Here is a 15,655-nt window from a genome sequence, read left to right as displayed (position 1 = left end):
TATTTTTCCTTCTCTGCCTGACTTATTTCGCTCAGCATAATACTCTACAAATGTATATGCATATTTCTGTACATATCTAGACACAGGTTAGCATCTACTCATTTTCTTTTTTTTTTTTTTAATTTTTTTTTTTAATGTTTTATTTATTTCTAGGAGAGAGACAGCATGAGTAGGGGAGGGTCAGAGAGAGAGGGAGTCACAGACTCTGAAACAGGCTCCAGGCTCTGAGCTGGCAGTCAGCACAGAGCCCGACGCGGAGCTCGAACCCACGAACCACGAGATCGTGACCTGAGCGAAAGTCGGACGCTTAACCGACTAAGCCACCCAGGCGCCCCCACATCTGCTCATTTTCTTATCCTGGTAGGTGAAAGGGCACAGAAGCAGTGTAACTCCGAGTAGTAACCTAGCACCGGAGGCTTGGTTTCTAATACCATTCCTCAGTAAAGGGAACCAAAGCTCTTTGGAGAAAGGGCCTGAATCTGGAACTGGCACAGGAAATAGGCAGGATGGACTGGAGCATCTTGTGCCAGAAAGGAAGGAAGTACTAAAAGCAAACCCCCAAACAGAAAACTTCGGGGGTACAAAGGGAGCAGGAGCCAGCTGTAAGGGCTCCCAATGGCCAGAGCATCTCCAGCAAAAAAATAATTTGAATCAGAACCCAAAAGTAAAATAATTATCTGAGTCTATACTGATGTGAGTAAATGACGGAATAAATAAATGAGAGAAGAAACTCCTGCAGAAGAATTCCAAGTAATTTATGTAGCTTCTGTGTCGTCAGGGAGGTGAAGCGGACCACTTCACTCCTTACGTGGGGGCTGTGCACACAGTATTCTGAGAAGAGCAGTGTGGAGTTGGGAAGGAAAACTACAGTAGAGAAGCCTAACAAAGAGTACCTCACACGTAGGTCAAGGTCAACAGGAACAGTGACAGTGGGTAGTATGTGCACTTTATGTGATGTATTGAATATGGAATTTTACCTCTTTGATCTTCCTCTCAGAACTTCTTAACTCCAGTCACATTGTGATAAAAACAGACAAATCCCAATACCAAAAAAACTAAGACAGAATAAAGCATGGACTTTAGTTAATAATATATTAACGTTGGTTCATTAATGTAACCTATACCATACTAATGTAAGATGTTTTATTAATAGGGGAAACTGGGTGGAGGGTCTGTAGGGTTTCTATCTTCACAATAATTCTGTAAATTGAAAACCTTTCTAAAAAATAGAGACTTCTTTTGAGGTTCTAGGTCAAGACCTGAGGAATAATCTAGGCCACCTGTATTATTTTTAGGTTAAGGGCACAGAAACCCACAGAGAGTAAACTATTTTTTCAAGTTGCGCTGCTAATCAGTGACCTGTAAATTGTGAACATAGTGTTGTCTCTGTATTTTCCAATTTTGACTGAAAGGACTCCCTTTTATCTTTTATAGGATTTCATTTACTACACTTTGCAATAAACACACAACCCTTGATGCTTTCTAGAATATTCTTAGCTCCTTCATTCTGACTCACAATGGTTCTCACACCTCACTTAACTTAGAAAGGCCTTTTCCAGACTGTTATTTCTAACTGATCTCTCACCATGGGAAGGAGTTAAGATAGTGATTAAGAGCATGGGCTCCAGGGGACGCCTCGGTGGCACAGTCCGTTAAGCATCTGACTCTTAATTTTTTTCTACTCAGGTCGGGATCTCAGGTGTGAGGTCATAGGATCTAGTCTGTCTCTGGCTGATGCTGACAGCAGAGCCTGCCTGGAATTCTCTCTCTCCCTCTCTCTGCCCCTCCCCCCTCGCTCTCTGTCTCAAAATAAATAAATCAACTTAAAAAAAAAGGCATGGGCTCCAGAATAAATTGTCTGAGTTTGATTCCTGGCTCTGGTACTTTATAGCTATTAGACCTGAGCAAGTTACTTACCTCTTGGTAGGTCAGTTTTCTCATCTTTTTATTTGGGGTAGGAGAGAGAGAGAGAGAGAGAGAGAGAGAGAGAGAGAGAGAGAGTGTGTGTGTGTGTGTGTGTGTGTGTGTGTAAGGAGGGATTCTCCTCTCTGTTAGCACAGAGTCTGATGCGGGCTTGAACTCAGGAACCATGAGATCAAGACCTGAGCCGAAATCAAGAGTCAGACATTTAACCTACTGAGCCACCCAGGCGCCCCTCAATTTCTTCATGTGTAAAGTGGTGATAATAGTATTTATACCTAACAGAGCTGTTGAGAGAAACACATGAAGTGATAGGTATAAAGCAAGGTTTCTCGACCTCAGTACTGTTGACACTATCTGTTTGCACTACATAATTCTTTGTTCTGTGCATGCATGAGAGTGGAGGGGTGAAGGTGAGGGTTCTCCTCTGCATTGTAGGACATTTAGCAGAGTCCCAGACCACAAGTACCAGATGCTAGAAGCCCCTCCCTTCCACTCATGACAATCAGAATTGTCTCTAGACCTTGCCGAACGTCCCCTAAAGGACAAAAAATCACTCCACTTTGAAAACCGCTGGTGTGGAGTGCTTAGAGTAGTGCCTGATATTAGAAGTGCTTAAGTACAGTGGCTATTGTAGCCAGTCAGGAGATCTCCCTAGTGTGTTTCTGTCAACAGTGTTTGGTTACAGGTGAGGAAAAAGCAAATAGCCGGGTTCAACCAGGGGAGGTTTTCTTTGTGTTGTTTTGTTTTATGACTAGCAGGTACGAAGAACAGAAGGGCAGCAGTATTTGTAGGTATTGCATATGGACTAAATTGAATATGGAGGGAGGTGAAGATAGAGGTCTGACTTTCTTCCCTAGCAGAGAGTAGATTCTTTTGTTTTGCTCCTATATCATACTTATTAACATTCGTAGCATTGAAATTTTAACGTTTGGTTTGTGTGTTAAACTAACATTGGCTAGCAGTAGCCGTTAAGTAAATATTGAACTGTTTAAATTTTATATAAATTTTGTGCTCTCTCTGAATACTGTTTAATTAAATTGTTTTTGGTCCAGATAATCTCTGTAACAGCATAATATTATGCTACTTTAGAATTGAGGAAATAATTACAAGTGAATGTATTTGTCTTTTATTTGCTTAGTAGCTGTAAGACTGCTTTTTGGTTTTGCTAGTTGATTTAATCTTTATACACACCAACCTATCCCTGGGAGAAGTGTAACAGTGGTGCCTTCAGGTCTTTCTTTAAATATAACTTCCTCAGAGAAGCTTTCCTACCTCCTTCCTCCAACTAACTACTAAAATACATTCTAAGGCTTCTTTGTTTTTTGTTTTTTGTTTCTTTTTTTAATATTTTTATTTATTTCTAGGAGAGAGAGAGAGAGAGACAGCGTGAGCAGGGGAGGGTCAGAGAGAGAGGGGGACACAGAATCTGAAGCAGGCTCCAGGCTCCGAGCTGGCAGTCAGCACAGAGCCCGATGCGGGGCTCGAACCCACGAACCGCGAGATCATGACCTAAGCGAAAGTCGGACGCTTAACCGACTAAGCCACCCAGGCGCCCCGCTAAGGCTTCTTTGTTATATGTATCTATAGCATTCTGTTCTGGTCTTTTTCCTTTCCTCCACTTTAATTATTCAATCATCTGTCTTTCATTGCTACATAGTAATGAACTCACTGAGATCCAGGATTATGGTTTACTCAGCATCATTCTCACTGCCTAGCATTACATGTGGGTCAGCATCCAAATATTTGCAGGACTAATATTAATAAATTTGTTTTTATACATCTGCAGTTTTATTTCTTCCTTCGGGTTAGGGCTGAGGAGAAACAGGTTTTGGCTGAGAAATAATCTTTTTGTTGTTGTTGTTGCTGAAATTGTATCCTGAAAGTTTTAAATAAGTAGCAGAGGAAAGGAAAGATAGTTGGTAAACTGAGGCCTAAAGTTGCTGCCTCCTTTCCGTGTATGCCCCATAACGTCCTGTCCCAAACCAAATGACAATAGGGAAAGGAACTATTCTACTCGATTTTGCTCCTGTGATATCTAGACGAGACGGAGAGGAGGTTGCCACCCCACGTTCCCAGGAAGGAGTGCCACAAATTCGTTAATTCTATGGTCTGCGTCTGCGATAGGACCTCTAAGGCCTCTGACAAAGAGTAAAGGTAGTGATATTTCCAGAACTTTTCTGTCCAGCTGTCACTGATGAACACAGTGAAGACCAAGGGCACGTCTATGACGGCCCCTTCGAATTTCCAGAGTAAGTGTTGTTCTGTGAGAGCTGAGCGGCAGCTTTTGAACATTCCTCTTAGATGAGCTGCATGTGATTTTCTCCCCATGGCCTGTGGCCCCACACTCAGCTGTGTTCGCACCCTGGGAGTTTGCACAGTCTCCTGCCGCCGCAGTCACCCCAGCCAGCGGGGCACGCCTGGTGCGCCCCCTGCCGTCTCTGCCTGCGGAGCGCTGAGGTGAGAGCACAGAACAGCCAGCAGAGCGCCCCCTCCCCCCGGGGGGAGGCATTGCCCCCTGCCTGTAAGTCTGCGGTGCTCCATGTCGCTCCATGTCGCACCTGTGGGCACAGCGAGACCTGCTTGACCGGCCTCGTGCCTCAGTGGGGCGCTCGCACTGCAGCCCCCCAGGAGCTGCCGCCCCTCCAGGCAGAGGCTCTCTCAGGATGACCCCATGGCCATGGCGAGAAAGCCAACGTGCTTTTGTTGGGTCGGGCTGTGAACTCACTTCTTAGGACCCGCACGGCCCTCTGGAAAGGCCATGGGACCTAGGGTCTAGCAGCTGGTCGCACTCAGGGCCGTCCCGTTGCCGCCATCCTGCCCCAAGAAATAGGCTTTTTAACTCTTTGTAAATTTAACAGACTCACTTATCTGAAACCTTGACCAAAGTAATATAAAATATTTCCTTTAATGTTAGGAGCTTTAAAGTATAAAATAAACTTCCAGCTAATGATTTGACACATTTTACAGTTTGAGTCTAAATCCCCCTTTTTGTTAGTGTAGAGCGCTACCTGTGGAAGTACTTTTAAATATTTATTATTCTGCATGTGAAAATCTGTTTTTATTTTGCAAGAAAAACGTTCACTGCTATTTTTCTCATTTAAAAAAAATGGTCTATAAATAAAAACATAGCTCTCAATTTATGATTTTTGCATGTTTACAGCCTATTACCCAACCAACCACAGAGAGGCACTGCTGGGTCAAGTTTGGCTTTTTTTAAAAAAAAGTTTTAATAAACTTCATGCCTTTCTTTTTCAGCTATTATTCATGGGCTGTCGAGTCTAACCGCTTATCAGCTGAAAACTATATACATATGTCAGTTTTTGACAAGAGTTGCAGCAGGAAAAACCCTTGGTAAATATGTGTTTTTATCTTATTTTGGAAAGGTTTTAATCTGTGTTAAAGGTAAAACGATGAGAAGAAACACATGGGAGCTGTTAGTTGTTTTTGAGTTTGCACGATGTGTTTGGCACGTCCATCTGTACAAGCATATCGTAAGCAAGTCAGAGAAACCTAGTTCTGATCTCCTGAGAGCGCTGGTGGTCAGACTTAGCTTGCTCCGGAGTTATTCAGACACCTGTTTAAAAACAGAATGCTGAGTCCCCTTCCCTGCCCTGAATTCCTGATGGGATGGATGGGAGGGGCCCTGGAGTGTGCATTTCTGGTAAGTTCCATGGTGATTCCGACACATGGGGAGCCACGCTTCATGGACCGCCTGGAAATTTCACTTTACATTTGACTGTAGGGTAACTTTGGTGACTCTTACTTTCATATACATTCTGTTTTTTACTAGCAACTATGATAATTGAAACCTTTTATTTGAACTTGATTTTAGTACTTATTTAGATAGGCATATATGATTTGTAGCTATGAACCTCTCTCCTTTATCTCCACAGGTAATTTTAGATTGTAATGGGCAAGCCTGCTTCAGTTTATTAGTAATAGATGATATTTACAGTATGGTCATTTATAGGACCTTTTGATAAAAATAATTACATATTTGTATTGGTTTTTACCATTTACAAAATGCTTCCCCAACAGTGCTAAGTGGTAGGCAGTACTTAACATGAAACTGCTTACTTCTAATGCTGTCATAGGATGGCGAAATTCCAGTGCATTAGTACCACTCTCAGGCCCCTTGCTGCCTCACTCCAGCTCACACAGCATGCTTCCTGCTGAGGGGGAGACCGGGTCTGCAGCTAATGCATGACCATAAGTGAATAGGACCAGAAGCAGAGTAAATATGGGGGAGCAGAACTCTAGGTAGTCTGGGCCTATAGCTAAAGAAGAAAAACATCTTGATGTGGACACAATCAGAGAATTCCAGACCATGCAGATGATAAGTTAACATGGTTGTTAACAGTTGTTTTGTAAATTAAATATGACAGAATATTTTAAAGTGCCCACCTGTGTTTCACGTGTCAGCAGTTGTTCAGTAGATCTTCCTTTCTCCCGGACAACCCTTCCTCCAACCTTTCCTTTCTTTCTGGAAAGAAATGCAGAATGTGTGTGTGACCCCGTGGTTTACAGTTCACCAGGATCCCTGTTTGGGTATATCTTAGACATAACAGGCACATATCAATTGTCAAGAATCAGTGTATTTCACTATCATGGACTCAAGTGAGGCAGCAATTAAAATTTTATTCTAATTTATATGGAGGATTTTCAGCTATATATAAAACTCTTCTGCTTTTTTCCTAAGTGGTTGCTCAACAGCAGCATTGTCTAATAGAAATATAAAGTGAGCTGTATATGCAATTGAAAAGAAATAGATGGACTTAATTTTGGCAATATCTTTTTTTTTAATGTTTTTTATTTATTTCTGAGAGAGAGAGACAGCGTGAGCAGGGGAGGGTCAGAGAGAGAAGGAGACACAGAATCCGAAGCAGGCTCCAGGCTCTGAGCTGTCAGCACAGAGCCCGACGCGGGGCTCGAACCCACGAACTGTGAGATCATGACCTGAGCCAAAGTCGGACACTTAACTGACTAAGCCACCCAGGTGCCCCAATTTTGGCAATATCTTGTTTAACCCAGTATTTCTAAACTGTGTATCAATATAAAACATGTTAATGAGACATTTTATCCCCCCCTTTTTTTTCAGTAAGTCTTTGAAATCTTGGGTATATTTTATACTTAAAGCAATTTCCATTTGGAACTAGCCATGTTTTAACTGTTTAATAATGATGTATGATCAGTGGCTACCATACTGGCATTAGTCTCCTGCCCCATGTAGCTTTACAGTGTGGCAGATGTCCTTAATGGCAGGTATTTGTTTATGGCATGTTCCGTTCTCTCATGGGAGTTTATTTTTTAAGTTCTGTACAACTCTGGGAGACTGCCCTACCTTTCCACCCCAACTTTCTGAACTGCCCCAGAATTCACCAAATGACTTGAGGGGAAAACCAGCCATGTGTTTTCATTTCCTCTAGTTTCCAGTCCACCAAGCTAGCCCCCAGGAAACCGCCAGAAGCTTTCCTCGTTTCTCTTACCCCAGTAAAATCTCCCTGCCTGGAGTGCACTCACTGAATCCTCAGTCTTATGAGCAAATGAGGCCAGGAAAGAAAAGCCACATATCATTGACTCACCTCAAAAGGATTCTCTCCCTGAAGATGAAGCAAAGCTAGTTCTCTTTGCTTCTACCACTATCCAGTGTTTCCAGCAACATGATTTTGCAATTTGTCCCCCCTTTTTCTAGCTGTACTGGGAGTGCTGGCCTATTGCAGTATCCTACATCCTGCCTGAAAGTGAAAGTCTCCTCTGAAATTTTTGAAGTTAGGATTTAACATTGATACATTTTTTTCTCCTACATCTCACATTTATGAGAAGAAAGGCAGATTAATGAGATAGGTTAGGTAGTGTCAGTCAAGAAGCTTAGTAGGAAATACAAATATTGAAGTGAGTTTTTATTTTCTTTTTAATGTTTATTTATTCTGAGAGAAAGGGAGCACTCACACAGCCAGGCAGGGGAGGGACAGAGAAAGAGGGAGAGTGAATTCCAGGCAGCCTCCACACTGTCAGCTGCGGGGCTCAACCTCATGAACCATGAGATCATGACCCGAGTCAAAATCAAGAGTCAGACGCTTGTATGGCCGAACCACCTAGGCGCCCCTGAAGTCAGTTTGTAAAAGAAAAAGAAATGTGAAATTAAGAAAGAAAGATTAGGCAATCTGCCTTTGCGTTTTCAATTTCGTGCTTTCCAGTTTGTACTCTAGCCTTACCAGGCATCTTCTTATTCCTGAAACACACCTTGTTTTGAGACAAACTAAGTGGTTTTTAAGTGTTCTGGAGTCTGCTTCTACTACTTGCTAGCTGTGTGACCTCTCCAGATCTCAGGTCCTACTTTATAAAAGGCAAAGTTGATACTGTTGTATCCCCTTTTAAAGAAATTGTGTGGATAAAGGAGCTGTTGCATGTTAAGTGCTTAGCATAGTGCCTAATACATAATACAACCTTAATACGTGTTGACTGTGAGTGTGAATATCTTTTGTACTCCTCTGCCTTATGTTCTGCTGCTGCCTTCATGAAATGTTCCCCCTCCCATCCGTGTCATCTCCTGTTTATCCTCAGCGTTCCAGTTTGGATTGTTTCTATTTCATTAAGGATTCTCTTCTAGTATCCTTTCGTGGAGTTGATATTCTATTCCTCAGATACATTAGACCCTCCTAGAGGGTTTTTGGGAAATACAGATGCAGGGGCTCTACCCTGTACTAATTAATTAAATCAGTCTCTAAAGGATGCGTCTAGGTATTGCATTTTATTTTGTTTGTTTATTTTGAGAGAGAGAGACCACACAGGGGAGGGGCAGAAAGAGAGAATCTCAGGCAGGCTCCATGCTTAATGGGGAGCCTGACTAACGGCTTGATCTTACAACCCGACTGAGATCATGACCTTAGTCGAAATCAAGAGTCGTACTCTATAGAGGCACCCCTGTAGTTTTTTAAAGCTCCTCTGATGATTGTGAGGTATAGCTAGAGCTGAGAAGCACTGGCATAATACATGATTCTAACAAAGTACCAGTCACATCGATTTGTCTTTCTTCATAATTAGCACTTGAGTTTCATAAGGGCAGGAACTGTTTTCTTCTTCCAGGTCATATCCTAAGTACCTGGCACAGGGCCTGGAATATAAAGAGGCTTACTCTACACATTAATACATTTTTATGTTTAAAATGTTGGAGGGGTGCCTGGGTGGCTCAGTCAAGCATTGAACTCTTGATTTCAGCTCAGGTCATGATCTCACGGTTTGTGGGATCCAGCCCCACATCAGGCTCTGTGCTGACAATGTAGAGTCTGCTTGGGATTCATTCTCTTTTCTCTCTTACTCTCTCCCTCAAAATAAATAAACATTAAATAAATAAGCAAACTGCTGAAGAAACAATTAGAAGACAACAGGACATAAAGTAGAAATCGTTGAAACTGCTAACAGTTAAATGCTCCTTCAGATTTTTCAAAGAAGAAAAGGAAATTAACTTGAAAACTAAAATCACTTACCTAAACTGCTGTGTACAGGAATACTGCCTGGCACATAGTATATATTCAGTAAATATTTAAAGAGATGAATTCATTAAAAATTGGCCAAAGTAAGGTTCTACTTAGCTTCCTAAGTTACTTATTTTTGTTTTGGTTTTAAAAGATGCACAGTTTGAAAGTGATGAACGAATTACACCCTTGGAATCAGCCCTGATGATTTGGGCCTCAATTGACAAGGAACATGACAAACTTCATGAAGAAATACAGAATTTAATTAAAATTCAGGTATGAATATTATGTTATTAATATTAATATTCTGGTAGAATCTAAGCATATAACATCTAGAGCAATCTAGAGCCACTTAATAGAAATTGGACAGTAAACCCAAAGTAAAATTTAATATACTTATTCTCTTCAGACGTTTGACCTCTGGTTTCCATTCTTTAATACAAGCTCTAAGAGCTGGGACTTCATATTTCCTACTGCTATGTGTATGTGTGTATATGTATATACACACACACACATAGACCCCACTCAAGAAAATATATGGCACCATTTTAAAGATCACAAAGCAGCTTTCAAAAATCAGTAATTTGTACTGTCTCAATTCCTATTAAAAACTACAAATATGAAAATATTTGATAAGCAATTAATAGATTTTTGTGAATAAGGGAATGTAAAATTTTAACTATGTAGAGAGAGTTTTAGGAATAATCTGTTAAAGAGTGAGGAGCTAAAAAAGTCATTCAAAGTACAATAGCAGGGAACTATGTTTTGCTAACAGGCAGAGCAAATACTAAGGATTGTTTCAGTTAAATACATTTTTCCTCAGTTTTAGAAAATTATTTTATGGTTGGGTAGGAGAGAAAATCCAGATGAAAGCCCACCTTCCCAAAAAGGAATTATTGTTAGTATGGTGATTGTCAAGTAGAATTAAGACCAGAAGAGAACAGGCAAAAATATGACTGCTACTTTTAAGAATTTCAGCCTGGGACAAAGAGCTTTGTCAGGTTATGCCAGTATTTGGAGGGGGTTCTAGACGAAGCAAGCCATCATTAGTACACTAGGGTAAAGTTGAGTGGGCTACCATAGATTCATAGCAAATATATTGCTTGCTATTCATAAGATACTATTCTAAGCACTTTTCATGTAGAACTCTAATCCTTAAAACAGTCCTATGAGATAGGTACTATTATTTTCACTGCTTTACATACCAGGAAACTGAGGCACATGAGGTTAAATAGCTTGCCAAAGTTTACAAAGCTACCCAGATGGTAATGGTAGTCCCATATCTTACCACATAATATATCAGAAAGGCCAGTTTATAAAGTGATTATTCAGAAGCATCTGGCTTCCTAGGTTTCTATTAGAGATTTTCAAGGATCCTAACTAGCTAATTTTACATATCCTAATCATCATAAACACCATCCACTACCTCTCTCATTTCCCTTTTGCTCAAATTAATATTTAGTTCAGTCCTAAATGTACATAATGTAGCTCCTAATTTATTTATGTCTGCTTTTTTTGTCGTTTATTTTAGAGAGTGCATGTGAGTGGGGGAGGGGGGCTGAGGGAGAGAGAAAAGCTTAAGTAGGCTCCATGTTCAGTGCAGAGCCCAGCGTGGGGCTCAATCCCACAACCCTGGGGTCATGACCTGAGCCAAAATCAAGAGTCAGATGCTCTACCAGCTGAGCCACCCAGGACTCCCCTTAATCCCTGCTTTTAATTAGCCTAAATTTGAAAGAGCTAGAATGCTGGGCATTTATGTAAATATGCCAAGGGCCAATGAAATTGTTAACGTCTTTTTCAAACCACAGTTATTTCATCTTTGAAAAGGTATTTTATATCATTTATCACATTTTTTAGTGAAGTAGTTTAGATTTAACAGGACTTATTTCAATATTAAACAGCAATTATACATGTTTAAAAAGGTATGTATTTGTCATCCTGTCTTTTAGGCTGTAGCTGTTTGTATGGAAAATGGCAATTTTAAAGAAGCAGAAGAAGTCTTTGAAAGAATATTTGATGACTCGAATTCTTGTGAGGTAGTTGCTTAAATTAGAATCATAATTTATTTTTCTTTTCTTTTTGTTTTTGTTTTGTTTTGAAGTTTATTTATTTTGAGGGTGCGTGCACGAGCCAGGGAGGGACATGGAATGAGGGAGAGAGAGAATTGCAAGCAGGATCCATTCTCAGTGCAGAGCCCAACACAGGGCTCCAACAGACACCGTCACCTGAGCCAAAGCCAAGAGTCAAACACTTAACCAGCTGAGCCACCAAGCGCCCTAGAGTCAGAAATTTTAAACCTGTCTGTATGGAGTGAGGAAAATGGAGAGAACACTGGAGGAAGAAAGGGATGCTTTCTTTTATTTTTTATTTATTTATTTTTATTTTTATTTTATTTCTAGGATAGAGACAGCGTGAATAGGGGAGGGTCAGAGAGAGAGGGAGACACAGACTCTGAAACAGGCTCCAGACTCTGAGCTGGCAGTCAGCACAGAGCCCGACGCGGGGCTCGAACCCACGAACCGCGAGATCATGACCTAAGCGAAAGTCGGACGCTTAACCGACTAAGCCACCCAGGCACCCCAGGGATGCTTTCTTTTAAACTTATCTTTTAGACAAGATAGAACAGTGCTGTCCAAGAGAAAAATTATGCAAGTCACATATGTGTTTTAGTAGCCACATTAAAAAAATTGAAAAGAAGCGACTGAAATGAATTTTAGTATTTCATTTAGCCCAGTATATCCGAAAACATAATTTTTAACATTTTATCAACATAAGTAAGTATTGATGGGATGTTTTACAGCCTCCTTTTTGTACGAAGTTTTTAAAATCTCATGTGTATTTTATACTTCTGTCTAAATTCAGGTCTTCTATTTCAAGGGCTCCGTAGCTACATGGGGCTGATGGCTACCATACTGGGCAGCACAGATATAGGAAAAAACATAGTTTATTTTTCTGGAGGTCTCTTATGTGATCACTAGTAGTTTTTGTGTATATGTGTAACGCAATGTTAAAGTCAGTAGAACTTACTAGTTTTTCAATATTACAAACAGTGTTGTTGGAATAACTTAAGCTTGTTTAAAGAAATAAGGTAATTATATTTTTTTCAGTGAACTTTTTATTGAACAGTAGTATACCTTTAGTAGCATGCGTGTACCATCAGTATATAAATAGATGCCTTTTCACAAAAGAAACATACTTGTGTGATGAGCCCCTAGATCGAAAAGAAGATCACCAGCACCCTGCAGTCACCATCCCACCTTCTCAAGGATAACCAGGATCCTGACTTGTGACATGCAAGATTAGTTTTACTTGTTTCCAAACTTTATATAATATAGTCATATAGCAAGTTTATATAAGATTGACCCATGTTGTTGCTTCTAACAATATTTCATTTATTTTCATTGTTCCATTGTTGGAATATGCAACTTATCCATTCTACTGTTGAGAAACATTTCAATTATTTCCAGTTTTTGGCTGTTACATTCCTGTTACACGTCTTTTGTAGAACAAATGTATGTGTTTCTGTTGGGTATATATTTAAGAATAGATTTGGTGGGTTATAAGGTATGCACGTACTCAGTTTTAGTAGATAACTGCCAAACTGTTTTCCAAAGTGGTTATATCAGTTCCTTCAGTAGTGTGAGAGAGTTCCAGTTGCTTCACAGACCTTCTCTGTGGGTTTCCTTTTAGTATGCCAGCAAATGTGTAGTACTGTCACACTGGGTTTTAGTTTTTCTCTCTCATGACTAGTGAAGTTGGGCACCTTTTCATATGCTGGTATAGAGTATAAAAGTGGTCACCTTGATCCATTGAGGGACTGAGCGGAGTCAAGTAGGTTGTAGTTTTATTTAGACTTAGTTTGTCTCTAATTTGCCCCTGTTCCTAGGCTGTGACCCTCCAGAGATCTCAGCCGAAAACCTGATTATGTTTATTGAGTTCCCTGTCCTCACTTTTTTTTGCCTTAGCGCCATGAGGCTACTGAAAATTCCACTCTGCCTCACAGAAGAGGAAACCTTCACTTATAGCCATAAAGCATAAGAAGAAGCACTTAACCTCACTCTGATGAGTAATCAACGCAATCCCAAGTAATATATTGAAATAGCATTTCCTATACCTCAGACTGGCAACAATTAAAATATCTTAGAATACCAACAGTTGGCCCAGAGAGTAGAGAAATGGTAATGCGGCCATACCTTTCTCTCTGTGGTGTATGTAAATTAGTACTTAAACTTAGGAGAGCATTTTAGCAAAATCTAGAAGTATACATTCTAGCCATTCTGCTTCTAGATAAATACCCTAGAGTAACTTTTTACTTTTACTGCACATTTTAAAAGCCATGAAGTTTTATTTAACAAAAAACAAAAACAGCCCCCACTAAGACAATTGATCTGGAATGGAGCCTGAGAAGTAGAAGTTTTTGAAGGCTCTATAGCTTTTATTGTGCAACCAGCCTTCAAAGATCTGATGTCCAAGAAAAACTTGTACTGTGCACAAGAAGACATGTAGAGAAATCTTTATCAGTATTGCAGTAATAGAAAATAGCCTCTAACTGCTTTCAAAAGGCTAGAAGAATGGATGAATAAATGGTATTTTTGATCAGTGGAATATTGTGCAACAGTGAAAGTAGCTAATTCTATAAAAAATCAACATAAATAAATGTCAGAGTTGAGCAAAATATAACAAGTTTCAGAAAATACACATATGCTACACAGTACCATACATTTATGGGTGCATACATACATAGTTCAAGTTTAAAGGAATACATGAATATGGTAAATTCTAAACTCAGGATAATGGTTACCTTGAGGAGAGAAGCTGGAGGTATAATCATTTTGGTAGTAAACAAGGGCTTCGGTTATTCAGATGATGTTTTATTTTCATAAGCTTGGCAATGAACATTCAGGTTCATAATTTTATTTTCTAATCCTTTTGTTATGTGTGTGAAATACAAAGTAGGTTTTTTTTTTAAGTAAGAAAAAATACATTGGGAGGCCATTTAAAACAGAATTTTTTTTTTAACTTTATTTTTGAGACAGAGAGAGACNTTGGCAATGAACATTCAGGTTCATAATTTTATTTTCTAATCCTTTTGTTATGTGTGTGAAATACAAAGTAGGTTTTTTTTTTTTTAAGTAAGAAAAAATATATTGGGAGGCCATTTAAAACAGAATTTTTTTTTAACTTTATTTTTGAGACAGAGAGAGAGAAAGCATGAGCCAGGGGAGGGGCAGAGAGAGAGAGGGAGCCACAGAATCTGAAACAGGCTCCAGACTCTGAGCTGTCAGCACAGAACCCTATGCAAGGTGAAACCCATGAACCGTGAGATCGTGACCTGAGCCAAAGTCAGACGTTTACCGACTGAGCCACCCAGGCACCCCTAAAACATAATTTTTTAGGTTCTCATGTATCCCTGAGTTTATAATATGATTTTTTAAATTAAAGTGACGAAATTAGTATTTTTTTGATGTATGTGTTAATACATTTTTCCTGTTTTCTTTAGTCTTTAAAAAGGAAATTGCTTATGGTAATCTCTCAGAGAGATATATTCCACTCCATTTTTCAACACTTCAGCTACAGCCACATGATGGAGAAAATTAAGAGTTATGTGAATTGTGTAATAAGTGAAAAATCATCAGCCTTTCTTATGAAGGTATGCATATTTCAGAGAGACTCTAACAATAAACTGAGGAGAAATTGTTGTAAGAAAGGAGAATACTTAAAATAGAAATCCTTAAAAACTAATTGGAATCTTATTTAATGATTTTGTAGAAGAATGGATAAATGTTACAATTAGTGAACCTAAAGGGTTTATCAGTGATCTTTGCAATGTCTTTTAAACTTTTTCAAATAAGATTTGGGCAAATTTCAGAATAAAAAGTTGAAGGAAAAGTAAGTTAAAGAAAATTTTTGCATGTTTTTATAAAAAGTAAAATTGGACTGAAGAAGGTCCTTTTCTTAAAAAAAAATTTTTTAATGTTATATTTATTTCTCTGAGAGAGAGAGAGACAGCGTGAGCAGGGGAGGGTCAGAGAGAGGGAGACACAAATCCGAAACAGGCTCCAGGCTCTGAGCTGGCTGTCAGCACAGAGCCCAAAGTGGGGCTCGAACCCATGAACCGCGAGATCATGACCTGAGCCGTAACCGACTGAGCCACCCAGGTGCCCCTGAAGAAGTTCCTTTAAAAGAAAATTTTTTTGTGGGGCGCCTGGGTGGCTTAGTCGGTTAAGCGTCCGACTTTCGCTTAGGTCATGATCTCG

At 39.7% G+C, this 15,655-nt stretch overlaps 1 protein-coding gene and 1 long non-coding RNA gene across 3 annotated transcripts in view; one reads left to right on the top strand and one right to left on the bottom strand.

The window, feature by feature from the left end:
* Positions 1–15,655, top strand: part of TERF1 (telomeric repeat binding factor 1) — a 40,964-nt gene that overhangs the window by 1,997 nt on the left and 23,312 nt on the right. For both annotated transcript variants that reach the window (XM_077752445.1, XM_077752444.1), the window contains exons 2-5: positions 5,179–5,274; positions 9,553–9,674; positions 11,348–11,434; positions 14,899–15,048. In XM_077752445.1, the coding sequence (XP_077608571.1) occupies positions 5,179–5,274; positions 9,553–9,674; positions 11,348–11,434; positions 14,899–15,048 (455 nt within the window). The remainder of the gene's footprint in view (positions 1–5,178; positions 5,275–9,552; positions 9,675–11,347; positions 11,435–14,898; positions 15,049–15,655) is intronic.
* Positions 4,593–15,655, bottom strand: part of LOC144221948 (uncharacterized) — a 25,718-nt gene continuing 14,655 nt past the window's right edge. Inside the window, exons 2-3 of the long non-coding RNA XR_013332232.1 lie at positions 6,328–6,406; positions 4,593–4,737 (exon numbers count right to left, since the gene is read on the bottom strand). This is a non-coding gene — a long non-coding RNA (uncharacterized LOC144221948). The remainder of the gene's footprint in view (positions 4,738–6,327; positions 6,407–15,655) is intronic.

The sequence above is a fragment of the Crocuta crocuta genome, unplaced genomic scaffold (assembly GCF_008692635.1).
Source record: "Crocuta crocuta isolate KB4526 unplaced genomic scaffold, BGI_CrCroc_1.0 scaffold141, whole genome shotgun sequence".
Lineage (NCBI taxonomy): Eukaryota > Metazoa > Chordata > Mammalia > Carnivora > Hyaenidae > Crocuta > Crocuta crocuta.
Note: the sequence above shows the minus strand (reverse complement) of the source record. Positions and strands in the feature narration are given on the sequence as shown.